Source organism: Melospiza melodia, chromosome 27, assembly GCF_035770615.1.
Source record: "Melospiza melodia melodia isolate bMelMel2 chromosome 27, bMelMel2.pri, whole genome shotgun sequence".
Lineage (NCBI taxonomy): Eukaryota > Metazoa > Chordata > Aves > Passeriformes > Passerellidae > Melospiza > Melospiza melodia.
In genome coordinates, this window is record NC_086220.1 from 8854967 (window position 1) to 8874427 (window position 19461).

General features: G+C 43.7%; 1 protein-coding gene across 1 annotated transcript; it reads right to left on the reverse strand.

Annotated features, from left to right (window-relative positions):
- On the reverse strand, positions 1-19090 carry HDAC1 (histone deacetylase 1). Its single transcript, XM_063177298.1, has 14 exons — positions 18996-19090; positions 14752-14864; positions 14292-14409; positions 12986-13060; positions 11342-11480; positions 10099-10240; positions 9037-9129; positions 8215-8323; positions 6825-6965; positions 4879-4987; positions 4661-4791; positions 3028-3174; positions 2786-2855; positions 1-1862 (listed from the first exon to the last, which is right to left on the reverse strand). The coding sequence occupies exons 1-14, from the start codon at positions 19042-19044 to the stop codon at positions 1835-1837; spliced, it is 1464 nt and encodes a 487-aa protein (XP_063033368.1). The 5' UTR covers positions 19045-19090; the 3' UTR covers positions 1-1834.
- Positions 19091-19461: the final 371 nt, after the last annotated feature.

The window sequence follows — 19461 nt, forward strand, 5'->3', positions numbered from 1 at the left end:
TAGAAATGGAGCAGTTTTATTACAAAGGTTCTGAAAATTCAAAATAAACGCTTCTTTAAAAACCACAATAGATTTTTTTTCCCTCCCACCTTGCCCAGACACAAAGTTACACTGATCTCTCTCTTGTTTCACATAAAAACACTGAAAATTCAGAGTGAAAACCTCACTCAGACCCCAAAGAGACTAAAAAACTCCACGTGAGAAGGGGGGGAGAAAAAGGGAGAAAAAGGAGGAATTAAAAAAATAACCCTTTGCAAAAGAAGCTGTGGGAAGTTTTAGCAGCATTATTGGAGTTGAAACCTCAGCAGTGCTCCCGTGGGAGGGTGCAAAAAATAAAAATCCTCTGGAATTGCAAAATTCCAGAATTGCACAGGGATCCCCTGAGAAAGGAGAGCAGCCTGAAAAAAAGGGAAAAAAAATCAAAAATTGGAGTTTTTACCCCACAAAAATTGGGTTTTTTTGCATTCCCTGCTGTAGAAAAGGAGAGTAAGAGAAAGGAGATGTGAGGGTGAGGATGGTGGGAGGAAGGAGCTGGGAAATGCTCAGAGCCCCATCTGCTGTTCCAGCAGGATAAAAAAGTGTTGGGATTTATTTACTGGCTTTGTGAGGGAAATTCAGATGGAAACTTGGTTAAAATGAGGGAAAAATCCGGAAAATAATCAGGAAAATTGAGGGGAAAATGAGGGAAAAAATGACGAATAAATCAGGGAATAATCAGGAAAAAAAATCAGGAAAAAAATCAGGAAATAATCAGGAAAAATTCAGGGAAAAAATGAGGAAAATTATCAGGGAAAAATCAGGAAATAATCAGGTAAATAATCAGGAAAAATTCAGGGAAAAATGAGGAAAATTATCAGGGAAAAATCAGGAAATAATCAGGAAAAAATCAGGGGAAAAATGAGGACAAAATGTGGAAAAAAATCAGGAAATAATCAGGAAAAATTTGGTTTTTTTAGGGACACACTTGAAGAAAAGATGTCAAAGATGTCAGCTGGGCTCTGGCCTGGATTTGAGGGATTTTTGGGATTTCAGAAGAAAATTAAGCCAAGAAGGAGGAATTTTCTCCCCACTTAGAGAGGGGAATAAAAACCAGGTTAAAAATCCCATCCCATGCATGGAAATGCTGGACACTCCCTGGATGCAGATCTTGGAAATCTGAGCCACCCCCTAAGGGTGATTTTTATTTTATAATTTTATATTTTCCAGATCTGGGGCTGATTTACTTTAAAAATAAACCAAAAATACAAGAAAAAAATGTATTTTTCAGATTTTTTTTTCAGCTGCTTCATCTCTTTGCCCAAGTTTGCTGCAGGAGGAACCAACTCTGTTCAAGAACTGCAAAATTGTGACCCTGAGAAGTGGCACCAGCTGGCAGGATTTTGTTATTTTGTTTTTTTTTTTTTCTTGTGGTGGAATCCAACTGGAAACCACAAAAGTCTCTCCCAGGCTTCATTTGGGAATTGTCCCATTAAAAACACCCCCCCCAAAAAAAAAAAAAAAAAAAAAAAAAGAGAAAAAATCGAGGAAAAAAGCAAGAAATTGATGGCCATTTTCCACCTAACCTGAAATGCAGACACTACTTCTACTTAAATTATTTTTTTTTTTTTGCAAGGTTATTTCAGAGGAAGGGAAGGGGTGGAAGTGATTTTTGTGTTTTTTTGGAGCCACACCAAGGAGGGGAGTGGAAGGCAAAGGGTGAAAGTCCCTGGTCAGCAAGGAATAATTTACAGTTCTCCAGTCATTTGTACAATTATATAGAAATATATACAGAAAACATCTATAAAATAGAAATCCTGGGGGTTAAACCCACAGCAGGCAGGGCAGCTGCAGCCCCTCAGGTGGATTTTGTCTCCTCCTTCACCCTGGGGAAGCAAAAAAAGAGAAAGATTTGGATTAAATCAATAATTTGGGTTTGGGTGTAACAACAAGGGGGTTAAAAGTGTGGCTTATTTGGTTCATTTTCAGCTAAAATTTAATTTAATTTAATTTAAATATATTAAGATTATTATTTTAACAATCTATTAACTTATATATTGTATTACATCACATTATATTATATTGTATTACATCACATTATATTATATTATACTACATTACATTACTATATATATTATAGATACAATAGATATAATATTAATATATAAAATATTAATATAATTATATAAATTATATATAATAATATAATGTAATATAATATAATGTAATATAATGTAATGTAATATAATGTAATGTAATATAATATAATATAATATAATATAATATAATATAATACATAATATAATGTAATATAATAAATATATAATATATAATATTATAATTAATAATATATCAAATTATATAATGATTTAAATATATTATTAATTTCATTACTTTCAATTCAATGAATTTATTTAATTAATATTAATGTCATTATTATTCATTTGTAATTTAAATATTATTAATTATATTAAATACATTATATATATATATATATATATATAGCTGAAAGAAAGGGCAATATTTTGATTTTTCAGCCCTCTCAACACCTGCAAACTTCCAATGAGGAATTTGTGACAAATTCACTCCAAGTGCCACCCAAACTGTCACATCAGCTCTTCAATGCTCCCAAACCCCCTGGGCATGGGCAGTGCCAGGCTGAGCTCCCAAATCCCCTGGGCATGGGCAGTGCCAGGCTCAATGCTGCCAAACCCCCGGGCATGGGCAGTGCCAGGCTGGGCTCCCAAAGCCCCTGGGCAGTGCCAGGATGAGCTCCCAACCCCCTGGGCATGGGCAGTGCCAGGTTTACCCTTTGGGTTCTGCTGCTGCTGTTGCTGCTGCTGCTTTTTCCTCTTTTGCTTTTTCCTCTTCTTTCTCATCTGGAGAAAAAAAAAATCAAAATTAAATTAAAGCCACACAGAGGAGGAAAAAATTCAATGAAAGCCACAGAGGAGGAAAAAATTAATTTAAAGACACAGAGGAGGAAAAAATTAATTAAAAGCCACAGAGGAGGTAAAATTGCAGGCAGGAGGGGGCAGCCCTGGGGCTCACCTTTCTTCTCCTCCTCCTCCTTCTCCTCCTCTGCCTTCACACGTTTGGCTTTTTTGAAGTTGGCCACGTTCTTGCGGCCGCCCTCGCCCTCGTCCTCAGAGTCAGAGAATTCCTCATCACAGGAGATTCTCTTGTTGGAGTTTCTGACTGAAAAGGGAGAGCACAGATTTTCCAAGCCTCAGGAGGTTCCCAGCATTAATTGTCTGAGTGGAGCTCACAGAAATCAGGATTGGGCTGTGATAAAAGTGATTTTTGTGGTACCTGATGAAGCTGTGGGCTCATCCCTTCCCACCTGCTCCAAAATCGTGTGGACAAGTGGGATTAGGCACAGCGGGATGGCCAGCGCTGACACTGCCAAATCTGTGTGCCAGACCCCAAGCTGGACAGAAAATCCCATTTTTCACACCCAGGATTCTGCCAAGGATCCTGCCCAGCCCCCAGGAACTGCTGGAATTCTCCCTTGAAAACCCAAGTTTATCCCACTATGGAAATCACCAGCCAGGAGAGATCCTGCAGTGCCCTGTCCTACAAAAACCCAGCAGGAGCTGGGGATGGGTTCAAAGCAGAGAGGGTGAAAATCCTGGGACAGAGCCTGAGGTGAAGCTCCAGCTCCTCCCTGGGGATTTTGGGGGACCCACAAAGCTCCAGCCCCAAGGCTTTGACTCTGGATGTCCCCACAAACCAGGGGGGCTCAATCCTTGCATTGAAACCCTACATGCTCCTCATGGAGAGCTCATGGACCCTGCTCAGCTCTGGGCTTTTCCCAGCACAATTCCATCCCCAGCACAATTCAATCCCCAGCACAATTCCATCCCCAGCACAATTCAATCCCCAGCACAATCCCCATCATAATTTCCAGCACAATTCCATTCCCAGTACAATTCCATCCCCAGCATAATTCAATCCCCCAGCACAATTCCCAGCACAATTCCATTCCCAGCACAATTCCATCTTCAGCACAATTCCCATCAGAATTCCATTCCCAGCACAATTCCATTCCCAGCACAATTCCATCTTCAGCAGAATTCCCAGCAGAATTCCCATCAGAATTCCATTCCCATCAGAATTCCATTCCCAGCACAATTTCATTCCCAGCACAATTCCTATCAGAATTCCCAGAACAATTCCAATCCCATCAGAATTCCCATCACAATTCCATCCCCAGCACAATTCCCATCAGAATTCCATCCCCAGCACAATTCCCACCACCATTCCCATCACAATTCCATCCCCAGCACCATTCCCAGCACAATTCCATCCCCAGCACAATTCCCATCAGAATTCCCATCAGAATTCCATTCCCAGCACAATCCCAGCACCATTCCCAGCACAATTCAATCCCCAGCATCATCCCAGCACCATTCCCAGCACAATTCCATCCCCAGCACAATCCCAGCACCATTCCCAGCACAATTCCATTCCCAGCACAATCCCAGCACCATTCCCAGCACAATCCCATCACAATTCCATCCCCAGCACCATCCCCAGCACCATTCCATCCCCAGCACCATTCCCAGCACAATCCCAGCACCATTCCATCCCCAGCACCATTCCCAGCACCATCCCCAGCACCATTCCCATCACAATTCCATCCCCAGCCCAACTCCCACCACAATCCCAGCCCAGCACCTACTGGAGATGCGTTTCTCAGGATCATCCTCCTCCTCATCCCCGCTGTCCTCCTGCACAGCATCCTCAGGAATTGGCTGCATCTGCACCCCGGGAGCGTGAGGGAGCATCCTCAGGTTCTCAAAGAGCCTCTGCCTAGAGCCAGCCAGGGAAGGACACTTTGTCACCAGTGGCCACCAAGGCCACCAGCCCCCCTGGAAGGGTCCTTCCCCCAGTGCTCACTTGATTTTCTCCAGGTATTCGTTGGTGTTCTGGTTGGTCATGTTGGAGGGGCTGATGTGCAGCTTGAAGTCTGGCCCAAAGTACTCAAAGTAGTCGTTGTATGGAAGTTCTGAGGGGGAAATTAATGGTAATTAACAGCAGGTTATCAGCAGGATACAGCACTGGGAATCCAAAAGGGATGGTGCATGTCCCTGAGTGTCACAGACATGTTTTATAAAAAATCCTTTCCTTAGGATCTTTTTCTCCTGAGAAGCTGAGAGGCCTCAGAAATGAAATGTAAACATTGATTATCTGCTGCTGTGGAATGCTACAGGTGCATCTGGGATTGGTCTCATGTGGTTGTTTCTAATTAATGGCCAATCACAGTCAGCTGGTCAGTCACAAGATTTTATTATCATCCTTTCTTTTTCCTTTCCTTTTTCCTTTCCTCTTTCCTTTCTTCTATTTTTAGTATAGTTTTAGCATATCATTTTCTTTTAATATAATATATATCATAAAATAATAAATCGGTGTTCTGAAACATGGAGTCAAGAATGAGAATCTTTTCTCATCTCTTCCCTTCTTGGGGTTGGCTGCAAATTCTACACCTGAGCTCTTGGAGATGTTCCAGATTTAGAGGCAGAATGGATTCTGTTACCATCTGGATGGCAGTTGTCTTTTATCAAGTGGGCAGCTTTCCTTATCTCTCTCTGAGTTATCACAATCACTACTTCCTCTGGGGGGACATCTGTTGATAAGAGGCTATGGAATGTCCCTGCATGGCTGATAAGAACTGCAGCATCCCATTGGGAGTTGAGGGAGGAGCCAAGCATTCCCACCCGGATATAATCTGGAGATTTCAAACATTCCTACCTGGATAGAATCTGGAGATTTCAAACATTCCTAACCAGATATAATCTAGAGATTTCAAACATTCCTACCCGGATATAATCTGGAGATTTCAAACATTCCTACCTGGATATAATCTGGAGATTTCAAACATTCCTACCTGGACATAATCTGGAGATTTCAAACATTCCTACCCAGATATAATCTGAGATTTCAAACATTCCTACCCAGATATAATCTGGAGATTTCAAACATTCCTACCTGGATATAATCTGGAGATTTCAAACATTCCTACCTGGATATAATCTGGAGATTTCAAGCATTCCTACCTGGATATAATCTGGAGATTTCAAGCATTCCTACCTGGATATAATCTGAGATTTCAAACATTCCTACCTGGATAGAATCTGGAGATTTCAAACATTCCTACCTGGATATAATCTGGAGATTTCAAACATTCCTACCTGGATATAATCTGGAGATTTCAAACATTCCTACCTGGACATAATCTGGAGATTTCAAACATTCCTACCTGGATATAATCTGGAGATTTCAAACATTCCTACTCAGATATAATCTAGAGATTTCAAACATTTCTACCCGGATATAATCTGGAGATTTCAAACATTCCTACCTGGATATAACCTGGAGATTCTGGAACACCTGCAGGGCTTTTCACTACTCGATTGCCCAGAGGAACAGCAGCTGCCTCTGCCCCTGGATCTTCAGAGGCAGAGACTGCACCTTTCTCCAGGATCTCTGCTCCAGCAGAACCAGCCCTGACACTGCAGGAGGGCTGAGCCACAATTCCAATGGCACTGCTGCCACCAGCCTGACCCACAGGGTGTCAGGTTGGGTTCTGACTCTGCCAGTGTTGGTTTAATTTACTTAATTGTTTATTTTATCTTTTTATTTTCTTCCCTATTAAAGAACTGTTATTTCCTGCTCCCATATTTTTTTGCTGAGAGCCCCTTAATTTAAAATTTATAGCAATTTGGAGGGAGGGGGTTAATTTTCTCCATTTCAGGGGATGCTCCTGCCCTCCTCAGCAGCCTCCTGCCTTTCCAAACTGACACAGGGGCTATCAGTGAACCCAGCCCTGCCCCAGGGGGTTTTACCATTGGGGATCTCAGTGTCCAGAGCCACAGCAGTCTCGTAGGTCCAGCAGCGAGCCACGTTCCTGATTGTGTACCCCCCTCCTCCCAGCATCAGCATGGGCAGGTTAAAGCTCTTCACAAACTCCACACACTTGGCATGGCCTGCAGTGCAAAAAAAAGGTCACATTCACGGCATAAATGTCAGTGTAAGAGCTGAAATGAGGGACTGCAGGCAGGCCTGGAGTCCTGCATCCCTCATTCAGGCCCTTACTAATGCTGCCCCACGTTGGGCGCCACTGTAAGAGCTGAAATGAGGGATGTGGGACTCCAAGGGCTCTCCAAAATGCAATTTATTGTATCTAAGAGTTACAGCAGTCCAGGTTTATGGGTGACAGAGCTGTGCCCACAGCTGTCAGCTCCAGCTGCAGGCAGGCCTGGAGACCCTTTGGTTTTGATTACAGTGCATTCTATACTTTTGGTTACAATGCATTACTTACTTTTCTTTTGGTAACAATGCATTCTATACTTTTCTTTTGGTTACAATGCATTATTTACTTTTCTTTTGGTTACAATGCATTATTTACTTTTCTTTTGGTTACAATGCATTATTTACTTTTCTTTTGGTTACAATGCATTCTATACTTTTCTTTTGGTTACCATGCATTCTATACTTTTCTTTTGGTTACAATGCATTATTTACTTTTCTTTTGGTTACAATGCATTATTTACTTTTCTTTTGGTTACAATGCATTATTTACTTTTCTTTTGGTAACAATGCATTCTATACTTTTCTTTTGGTTACAATGCATTATTTACTTTTCTTTTGGTTACCATGCATTCTATACTTTTCTTTTGGTTACAATGCATTATTTACTTTTCTTTTGGTTACAATGCATTCTATACTTCTCTTTGCTGAGCATCTCAATACAGCAGAACCAATCTATACCTTAACTGTTATCTACAGCCTATCATAACTACTGTAATTACCATATTCAAGTTATTGTTCTCCAATCACTAAAAGTCAGTGCATTACAGTTTAAGCTAGAAGCTGTTTTTCAGTTTTCTTGCAGTGGAAAATTCTGAGACCTTTTTTCTACTTGCCATATCAGCAGGCTTGTTTGCCTGTCCTACCTTCTTGCTCGGTAAAACCATCTCCTGGTTTGAGGTGAGTTTATCCATAAAAACCCCTTCTCACTAACACACCCTTTGCCTCCTTGGTTATCCAGTAATGGCTCAGCAATTCTTTTCTTCTAGATCAAAACTTGCTTCCATCTCTATTCCTTCATCAAAGTCTACATTTCACAATCTTTCTGCTAAGCACACATATCTGTGAGACTTTCCTGTCAAACTTTCATCCTTCCCAACATGCCAGCTTTCCCATGGAATTCCTGCTGAGCAGTTCAGCTCCTACCTTTGATGGTGAGGTTGAAGCAGCCCAGCCTGTCCCCAGACAGGGAATCAGAGCCACACTGCAGGACAACAGCGCTGGGCTGGAACGTCTCCATCACCTTGGAGATCACCTAAAAACAAAAGCTCTGTCACCTCCCTGCCCACAGGCCACTGTCACAGCAGCACAGTGACAGCCAGGCACATGGAGCCATTTTTGGGGGATCCACAAAGCTCCAGCCCCAAGGCTTTGACTCTGGATGTCCCCACAAACCAGGGGGGCTCAATCCTTGCATTGAAACCCTACATGCTCCTCATGGAGAGCTCATGGACCCTGCTCAGCTCTGGGCTTTTCCCAGCACAATTCCATCCCCAGCACAATCCCATTCCCAGCACAATTCCATCCCCAGCACAATTCCCATCAGAATTCCCAGCAAATTCCATCCCCAGCACAATTCCCATCACAATTCCAATCCCAGCACAATTCCATCCCCATCAGAATTCCCAGCACAATTCCCATCACAATTCCATCCCCAATACAATTCCATCCCCAGCACAATTCCAACCACAATTCCCAGCACAATTCCATTCCCAGCACCATTCCCACCACAATTCCATCCCCAGCACAATTCCATCTCCACCACAATCCCATCCCCAGCCAACACTGGTTCTCTCACACCCAGGAGCTCCCACACAGACCCTGATTGCTCAGTGAGAACAGATCCCTTGGTGAATCTTGTCCCATTAAAAAAAAATCCCACAAAAACTCAATAAAATCCCCTAAAAAATGGCCCTGAGGACAAAGTGGCACCACAGAGGATCCCTGAGCAGAGGAGGTTCCACTCACAGGTTTGAAAATGGCTTCGTAGGACTCGTCGTCGATGCCGTCCCGCAGCGGGTAATTCACAGCGTAGTATTTCCCTTTGCCTGCCCCAATGTCCTGTGGGGTGGGAGAGCAGAACAGAGCTCACCAAAAACCCAAATCCTGCCCCAAACTGGGAAAGGAAGCTTGGAACCCAGTCAAATCCAGAGCAATTAATATTGTTAAATATTAACGATTTACTGCAGACATGAACAGCGGCGCGCTGGGCTGGGCAGAGCAGTCGCTGAATTTATTCAGTCACTGAATTCTACTTTAAAATCAAAATAAAATAAATAAAATAAAATAAAAATAAAATATTCTGCACTAAAATATTACATATTTTAATATTTTATCACTCTCACAGACAAGTGGTTTATTAAAAATAGTTATTTCATTTATGGTGCAGCACCAAGCTCATGGTAGGGTGAAAAAATACAAATCCCAAGTGGAAGACTTTATTCAGTCACTGAATTCTATTTTCAAATAAAAAATTCTGCACTAAAATATTATATATTTTAATGTTTTTATCACTCTCACAGACAAGTGGTTTATTAAAAATAGTTATTTCATTTATGGTGTAGCACTTGGTAGGGCTGAAAAATACAAATCCTGTGTGAAAGGTGAGAGGATTTAGATCAAAAAAATCAATCACAATTCTTGTAAAAATCCCTTAAGAATAAGTAAAGAACCTTTCACCCCTGAGAACAGAAGTTCTGGTAATGTCACAGTCACAGGTGACACTCTGAGTCACGGCAGGAAGTGCCAATAAAACTCCACTCCCTCAGAAACCTTCACCAAGAGTTGGCGTCACCAAGCTGGGGCTGCAAAGTGACCAAAATGTCACATTTGGAGTCATTTTTGTGAGCAAAACCCCACCAGAGAGACTGAGAGCAAAGATTTGGCTTTAAAAAATGATCACCCATACCTTTGCCCTCAGAAAATGGTTGTCAGGATGGAAAAGCTGGAAAAAACCCCCAAAAAACTGAAAAAAAACCCCAAAAAGCTGGAAAAAAATTCCAGATTTCCTAGGAATTTGGTGGCTCTCACCCTCAGGTCCCCAGTTCCTGGGAAATATTCTCCATATTTGTGGAAGGACACGGTCATGACCCTGTCTGTGGTGTAAAAAGCCTCCTCCACCCCATCCCCGTGGTGGATGTCGATGTCAATGTACAGCACTCGCTGGTGGTACCTGGAAAAAATCAGAATTTTGGATTCATTTTAAGGAAAAAGTGACTCCACAGCAGGGAATTCAGGCCAGGATCTACAGGGGAAGGGACAGCAGTGGGACAGAAAAAAAGTGATTTTTGCTGCTGAGTTTGTTTCAGAGTCGGCCAATAAAGAGCATTTTTATGCAGATTTTTATGCAGATTTTTATGCAGATTTTTCTGCCCAACCCTCCCACAGTGAGGTTTGCCTGCAGCCAGGAGCTGTCACACAGCCATGGGTGGGACAAAGAAAAGCAGCAGAAAAATGTGACATCTAAAAAGTTGCACAAATCCTCTGCCCCCTGCACTGGTGGCATTTCAAATTCCCTCTTTTATTTCAGGGGGGGCCTGAGGAGTTGGGATTGATTTATAATCCCCAATTTAGAATTTAATTAGTTTGTAATAAATAGAATATAATTTATATAATATCTATCATACTATTATAAATATTATATTTAAAATAATAGTAAAAATATTTGAATTATTTCTAACAAAGTAGATAATTGTATTATATAATAATCAGTATTATAATTATTATATATTATATATTATATGTTATATGTTATAATGTATTCTATATATTATATATTCTTCTAAATGTTATGCTATGTAATATTATAGGATATTATGTTATATTGTAGTATATATGATATATATTTATTATAATATATATTACATTATATCACATTGTAACATATATATTATATATTACTATATATTATAGATCATATTACATAACGTCATGATTTATATTATATTATATTATATTGTATTATATTATATTATATTATATTATATTTTGCATATTATATAGTATATAATATATACCATGTATTATATATTATATGTGTTATATGTTATATATGTTATATGCTATATATTATGTATTATATATTATATATTACATATTATATATTACATATTATATATTACACATTACATTCCCAAAAAATTTAGGATTTTTTTCCCCCCAAATCCCTTTGGGAAAGAGGGGATCAGAGCCCAAAAAACCAGAAAACCCCCAGAATAAATGAAAAATGCTGAGGATGAGCAGTGAGGAAGAGGAGGCCGAGGGCTGCCCGTACTTGAGGAGCTCCAGGATGGCCAGCACGATGTCGTTGACGTAGCAGAACCCAGAAGCTTCTGATTTCTTGGCGTGGTGGAGCCCTCCAGCCCAGTTCACTGCAATGTCTGTCTGCTGCTTGTTCAGCTTCACTGCACTGGCTGGGGGAGAAATCCCACACTGGTTAAGGCAGGAGGGAAAACCTCAAATAGAGCCTGAGGTGAAGCTCCAGCTCCTCCCTGGGGTTTTTGGGGGGCTCCCGCTCCAGGGTGTTCCCACAAAAAAAGAGAAAATAGGAAATATTTCTTATCCCTTCCCATTTTTGCCTCAGAGCAGGAAAATCCCACAAACCCAGCTGGGGTCACACTGGAGACAATCTGGATTTCTCAGAGCAGAGCAAGGTTTGAGGAGGAAATCCTACACAGGTTAAAGCAGGAGGGAAAAAACTCAAACAGAGCCTGAGGTGAAGCTCCAGCTCCTCCCTGGGGTTTTTGGGGGGCTCCCGCTCCAGGGTGTCCCTACAAATCAAGGGAAAATGGGAATATTTCTCATCTCTTCCCACTTTTGCCTCAGAGCAGGAAAATCCCCAGTCCCCAGCTGGGGTCACACTGGAAATAATCTGGGTTTCTCAGAGCCCTGAACAGAGCAAGGTTTGAGGAGGAAATCCCACACAGGTTAAGGCAGGAGGGAAAAACCTCAAACAGAGGCTGAAGTGAAGCTCCAGCTCCTCCCTGGGGTTTTTGGGAGCTCCTGCTGCAGGGTCTGACTCTGGATGTCCCCAGAAATCAAAGGGAAATGGCAAATATTTCTCATCTTTTTTCCCAGTTTTGACTGGGGAAAAAAGGAGTTTGATCCTGGATGCCCCCATAAACCAAAGGAATAGGAAATATTTCTCATCCCTTCCCACTTTTCCCTCAGAGCAGGAAAACCCCACAAACCAGCACCCAGCTGGGGTCACTCTGCTTTCTCAGAGCCCTGAACAGAGCAAGGTTTGAGCTGAGCTATGCTCAGCTCACTGAGTGAAAATGCACCCAGAGGAATTCTCCTCCCCCAGCCCCTCCCACCAACTTTCTGCACGTCCTGCAACCTGCCAGCATCCCAAAAATCAGAAATGGAGTGGAATGGTGCAGCCCTGGGAGCAGAGAGAGCACAGAGCTGCCTCAGCAGCTGCTGCAGGCACAGGAAATCCAGGCTGGAGGTGTCACTGTGGCAGCAGCAGCCACAGAGCTCTCGGGCTGTGCACACAAACAGCTCTGCTGTGAGAAAATAAAACAACATTTCAATGTTCCAGCTCTCAAACCTCTCAGTTTCTGCTTTGCCTCATGTCCAGAGTTGGTGGTTTTTTAAAAAACAGCACCTAAACCAGCCTGGTTTTTCCTTTTCAGGTTGTGCCTGCTCAGGGTGAGACTTTTACAACTTTTATTTAAATGTAAAGCTCAGGTTGGATTTTTTTTTTTTTATGTTGTGGTTTTGTTTTAACTCTTATTTTTTGCTTTAACTCATTGCTGTTGTTACAAAGCCACTCATTCCTTCAGTGAGGTAACCTAAAATAATGATTAATAAATGGAAAAGGATTCAATAGGCAAAGCTTGGATTTCATTATTAAATCAGCAATAGAGACAGAATATAAAACACAATAAAAAATACAAAAAATTTGTGATCTCACCAACAGAGCCTCCAGCAGAGAGCTGACAGAACTCAAAGAGCCCATCAAACACAGGGCAGTCCTCCCCTACATTAACTGGAAGAGAATGGAAAAGAATTATTAAGACAAAAGCAATAAAATCAGAATTTTACAGCAACATTTGGATTTGTGAAATGGCCAGAAGTGTTAAACAAAATGCTGAGATCAAATGATGCAATGGAAATGTGTGGCTGACACTTTGCACACTCCTTTGACTTCACATCACACAGCTCTGGGTTCTCAGCACAACTGGAGTTTCAGCCTCAATCAATTGTTGCTGTAATTAATTCCACTATTAAAAATAATCACTCATTACAAGAAATTAAACTTCAGGCCCTTTGATTTTGCTCTGGCATGCAAAAATGGAATTAGAGACTGCTCATTCCCATTCCAGCAGGTTTTGTTGAAAAGCTCTGTCCTTTGCATGTTTCATTTTCACATTTTGGCTTTTTTCAGGAATAAAACCAGCACAGAAAACCCTGAGCACCAGAGAGAGCTGAGTGTTCATGAGCTGTGGCTGCTCCAGGGGTAAACAGGTCACTTTGGGTAAAAATTCCATTTTTGCTGGCTGTCATTTGGTGGATTAAAGGATATCATGGGCTGGGGGAAGGCTTTCAGTGTGTATTAATCACAAACCTTGTGCAGAAATCTCTGTCCCCTTCAGCTCTCAGGGGCTTTCCAAGAGTGAAATGTTCTTTAAATGAAGCTTGAGCTCTCCCCACTGGTTGTCAGAAATTTATTTTGCCATAAAAACATCATTCAGAGTGGCTGAGACACCAAATCCAGGGTTTTGTATCATTAAAGAGATTTTTCCATGGATTGGAGAGGTTGGAACAAGAAATTAACCCATAAAATCATCAGATATTGATGAATGTCTCACCCTGCCCCTTTCCAGGCTGCCACTGCCCTGAAAATCCTTCAGATTTGGGGTAGAATTGAGGATTTGGGGCTTTTTAATTTGCTGGTTTTAAACCAACAAATTTGGGTTTTGGGGGTTTTTTATTTTGCTGGTTTTAAACCAACTCTTCTGGCTGAAGATGAGCACTGACACAAAATCCACACAGGTCAGAAATGGGAAAATTCTGTCATCTCCAAGCCAGGAAAGGAATTTAGGCAACAAAAAAAAACCCAAAACACAACCAGGTCAAAGGATTTCACTCAGCTCCTTTAGCTTGAGAGTGGGACTTGGTTTTAAATTCTTTATTCATCAGAAAAATCCCAAAAAAAGCAAAGTCAGGAGAATGAAAGCTGATAGAAGTTTGGGATAAAATCCCAGGTTTTCACTCACATCTCTGCATCTGCTTGCTGTACTCAGACATGTTGTCAGGGCGGATGGACCTGAGGAATTTGATGTAATCATCACTGTGGTACTTGGTCATCTCCTCTGCATTGGCCTTGTGGGGACGCTGCAAGGACACCAACACAGCTTTGGGATTTATTCCCTCCCCAATTCCCATTTCCAGTCCCACATTTTCCCCCAGGAACTGGGAAAAATCTGAATTCGAAAGGGAAAAATGGCATTGTTGGTGAGTTACATAGGGAGATGTGGGAATAAATTGAATTTCAAGGATGAAAATCAGTTTTGCAGTCTGCAAAACCTCTCTGAAGCACAGAACCCCTCACTTCACCACAGAGCAAAACCAGAAATACATAAAAACAACTGAGTGGGGTTTATTCCTTTCCTCTCAGAGAAAAGCTCCACAATTAAAGCCTAAAACATCAATTATGGCATGAAATAATGAGCTTACATAGATCTCCATCTTCCTGTAGAGCCCATAGTTGAGCAGCAGGTTGTGGGTCATGCGGATCCTGTGGGGTTTCATGGGATGTCCTTGGCCATAATAATAATTCCCAACATCCCCTGCAAGCAGAAAGGAGTTTGTGTCAGCAATTCCTGCACAGGGAACCATCAGCTCCTCTGGGATTTATTTCTCATCCAGCAGTGGCTGGGATCTCCCACCAGGGAAATCCATGGATTTAGGGTTCATAGTGAAATTTGAGACAGGGAATTTGCAATGCCACCCTCAAACTTGAGACAGGGAATTTGCAATGCCACGCTCAAATTTGAGAAAAGAGAATTTGGAATGCCACCAGTGGAAAGGAGCTGGAATTGGGTCAGTGCTGCTGGATCATCTCCCAACCCAAACCAAACCATTCCATGGCTGTGGCAAAGGAAGATCTCCAAGATTGGCACAGGGAAATCCATGGATTCAGGGTTCATCCTCAAATTTGAGACAGGGAATTTGCAATGCCACCAGTGGAAAGGGGCTGGAATTGGAAAGGAGCTGGAATTGGATCCAGTGCTGCTGGATCATGTCCCAACCCAAACCATTCCATGGCCACAGAATCTCCAGGATTGGCACAGGGATATCCATGGATTTAGGGTTCATCCTCAAATTTCACACAGGGAATTTGCAATGCCACCAGTGGAAGGTGTCCCTGCCCTTGGAAAAGGGCTGAAATTTGGATCATTGATGCTGGATCGTCTCCCAGCCTAAACTATTCCATGGATGTGGGAGTAGAGGAGGAATCTCCAAGACTGGCACAGGGAAATCCATGGATTCAGGGTCCATCCTCAAATTTGAGACAGGAATTTGCAATGTCACCAGTCCTTGGAAAGGGGCTGGAATTGGATCCTTGAGGCTGGATTATGTCCCAACCCCAACCCATTCCATGGCTGTGGCAGTAGAGAGGAAGAATCTCCAAGATTGGCACAGGGATATCCATGGATTCAGGGCTCCTCCAGAAATCTGAGACAAATTCGGAATTCCGCCCTCAAATTTGAGAAAAGAGAATTTGGAATGTCACCAGTCCTTGGAAAGGAGCTGGAATTGGATCAGTGCTCCTGGATCATCTCCCAACCCAAATCATTCCAAGGCTGTGGCAAAGGAAGATCTCCAAGATTGGCACAGGCAAATCCATGGATTCAGGGTTCATACTGAAATTTGAGACAGGAATTTGGAATGCCACCAGTGGAAAGGAGCTGGAATTGGGTCAGTGCTGCTGGATCATCTCCCAATCCAAACCATTCCATGGCTCCCAACCCAAACCATTCCATGGCTGTGGCAAAGGAAGATCTCCAAGATTGGCACTGGGACCTCCATGGATTCAGGGTTCATCCTCAAATTTGAGACAGGAATTTGGAATGCCACCAGTGCAAGGTGTCCAAAAATCCAGCAGGGAGGTGGGGATGGATTCAAAGCAGAGAGGTTAAAACAGGGACAGAGCCTGAGGTGAAGCTCCAGCCCCTCCCTGGGGTTTTTGGGGGATCCACAAAGCTCCAGCCCAAGGCTTTGACTCTGGATGTCCCCACAAAGGGACATTTCCTTAGAAAGGGGCTGGGATTGGATCAGGGCTGCTGCATCCATGGATTCAGGCTTCACTCTCAAATTTCAGACAGGGAATTTGCAATGCCACCAGTGGAAGGTGTCCCTGCCTTTGGAAAGGGGCTGGAATTGGATCCTTGCTGCTGGATCATGTCCCAACCCAAACCATTCCATGGCTGTGGCTGTGCAGAGGAGGAAGCTCCCAGATTTGGGGTCAGAGGAGCTCAGGGTCAGTCCCAGGGATGTTTCCCACATTTGGGGTCAGTCCCAAGGATGTTTCCCAGCTTTGGGGTCAATCCCAGGGCTGTTTTCCCAGATCTGGGGTCAGTCCCAAGGATGTTTCCCACATTTGGGGTCAGTCCCAGGGCTGTTTTCCCAGATCTGGGGTCAGTCCAAGGATGTCTCCCAGATTTGGGGTCAGTCCCAGGGATGTGTCCCAGCTTTGGGGTCAGTCCCAGAGATGTTTCCCAGATCTGGTGTCAGTCCCAGGGCTGTTTCCCAGATTTGGGGTCAATCCCAGGGCTGTTTTCCCAGATTTGGGGTCAGAGGAGCCCAAGGCTCAGTCCCAGGGCTGTGTCCCAGATTTGGTGTCAGTCCCAGGTATGTCTCCCAGCTTTGGGGTCAGTCCCAGGGCTGTGTCCCAGATTTGGTGTCAGTCCCAGGGATGTCTCCCAGCTTTGGGGTCAGTGCCTGCTCTCACCCCTCCACTCCTCTTTTCACCCCTTTTTATCCCTCCCAATCCCCCAGCAATTCTTTTCTAGGACCAAAATCACCTCCCCACATGGATTTCCTGCTCCAAACTAAAAATGGGATTTTTACCCTCACTCATTTCCCTGCAATTCCCCCAAATTTCCCTTTCAGCTCCCACATTTGGCTGCAGGGAGCAGGAATCTCTCTGTCCCAAGGCTCATTTTCCTGGGCAAGCAGAGCAAGCTGCTCCTGCTCCAATCCGGTCTGGCCAGTGACTCAGAGAGCAAAATTAATATTTAAATTAATATTTAAATTAATATTTAAATTAATATTTCATCAGCACAAGCAGCTTTTTTCCTCCTCTGAAAATTTTCAGGATTTTCAGTGGATCTATTTTCAGGAGATGCCAGAATTGCAAATCCCCCATCCAGGCAAAGCTGCTGCTGGAATTTACCTGGTTGTTCTTTCAATAAATACAATTTTTTTTAATTAAATTCATTTTTCCCCCATTGAAAATAATTCAATTTTCTGAAATTTTGCCAATCCACTGCCACTTTCAGGGATGGATTTTTCCACCTCAAAAATCAAAAATTTGAGGAACTTTCAAGAAATATTTGAGGCTCTGAGGAGAAAACAGAACTCAGTGAAGCTTTTAAAAATGTCCATTTTAAATGGGTTAAACCTGAGCTCGTGTTCCCTGTGGATCCCTGAATTTTTTTTTAATTACATACATTTTTTTAAATTAAATACATTTTTCCCCCATTGAAAATAATTCAATGTTCTGAAACATTCACATTTTAGAGGGAAAAAATCACATTTTTAGAGGGGAAAAATCACATTTTAGAGAAAAAAAATCACATTTTTAGAAGGAAAAAATCATATTTTTAGAGGGAAAAAAATCACATTTTATAGGGAAAAAAATCACATTTTTAGAGAGGAAAAATTACATTTTTAGAGGGGAAAAAATATCATTTTAGAGGAAAAAAATCATATTTTTAGAAGAAAAAAATTACATTTTGGATGGGAAAAAAATCACATTTTTAGAGGGGAAAAATCACATTTTTAGAGGAAAAAATCACATTTTTAGAGGGGAAAAATAGGATAGGATTTGGAAAAGCCTCCTGCACTTCCTTAGAGAGGGAAGAAGCAGCAAGAAGAAGTTTTTTTATTTGATTTCAGAGAATTGCACAAGGTCTGGGACACAAGGGGAGCAGGGAAGGGAGAGGGGCAGGACTGGGAGCTCACAGGACACCCAGGGAAGGGTTTGGGATTTTTTCTGCAGCCCCAAAAGCTCCCAGAGCTGAAGGAGGTTCCTGGACCCTGATCTTCCCCCAGTCCCTAAAATCCTCCCATTTCCCCGTCCCATCCCCCTGATCTTCCCCCAAATCCTCACATTTCCTCGTCCCCTGAACTTTCCCCAATCTTCCAAATCCCCACATTTCCTCACCCCATTGCCCTGATCTTCCCCCAGATCCCCACATTTCCTCACTCCCCTGATCTTCCCCCAGATCTTCCTCCAAATCCCCTGATCTTGCCCTAAATCTCCCAATTTCCCCATCCCACCCCCCCATCTTCCCCTCCTCACCCCATTCTCCCCCCCAGCTCTCCCCACACGCTTCCTACACCCCTCAACCCCATTAAAAACCCCACAAACACCCCTGCTCTCACACCCTGACCTCCCCTGCCCATCAACACCCCCAATACCCATCCCCACAACCTTTAAACCCCTCCTCACCTCCATGACCCCAAAGATCCCCCGTTCCCACCCTCTCCTCCCACCCCCAGCACCCCCATCCTCCCCCAGTGACCCCACTGCCCTCATCCCCCTCCCCGTTCCCCCTCAGCGACCCCTCACACCCACCCCCCCCATTCTCCCCTCACCCCTCAACCCCGCCCCCTCAGCCCCCCGCTGCCCCCCGCTCCAGGACGGCTCCCCCTCGGCCCGGCGGCCCCGGCGGGTGCCCGCAGCCCCTCACCATCGTAGTAGTAGCAGACTTTGCGCTTCGTGCCCTGCGTCAGCGCCATTTTCCTGCCTCCCCTCACAGCGCCCGACCCGCCGCCGTGCCGCGCAACCAACCCTGCCCGCCCCGGGCCCGCGGCCCCGCCTCCCGCGCTGTTCTGTCCAATCGCAGCTCTCCGTTCCGCCCCCTCCCGCCCGCTGACCAATCGCAAGCCGCAGCGGCACCTAGCAAGTTAGGCTGAGCGCCGGGGGAGCTTGGGCGGTACCACTGTGCGGAGAACGGGGGGGGAGGATGTACCATCGCTGAGGGGGGTCCAGGTGGGCGGGGAGGAACCATTCCCTGAGTGGGGGGGTTAAGGGGGGGCTCTACCATCCCTGGGGAGGGGGGACCCCAGGGCAGGGGGTGGGCGAGGGAGGGTCTGGGGGGGCTCCCAGGGCTCCGGTGGGGTCAGGGGGGTCCCGGGGGGTCCCAGGGGCTCCTC

Excerpts from the sequence above, each read along its gene's own strand:
- HDAC1 (XM_063177298.1), bottom strand. The coding sequence starts at position 19,044 with ATGGCGCTGACGCAGGGCACGAAGCGCAAAGTCTGCTACTACTACGAT. Across the intron at positions 11,481-12,985 it reads CTCTGCTGGAGGCTCTGTTG|CCAGTGCAGTGAAGCTGAAC; the intron begins GTGAGATCACAA and ends TTTCTCCCCCAG. Across the intron at positions 8,324-9,036 it reads ACGAAGCCATTTTCAAACCT|GTGATCTCCAAGGTGATGGA; the intron begins GTGAGTGGAACC and ends TTTTGTTTTTAG.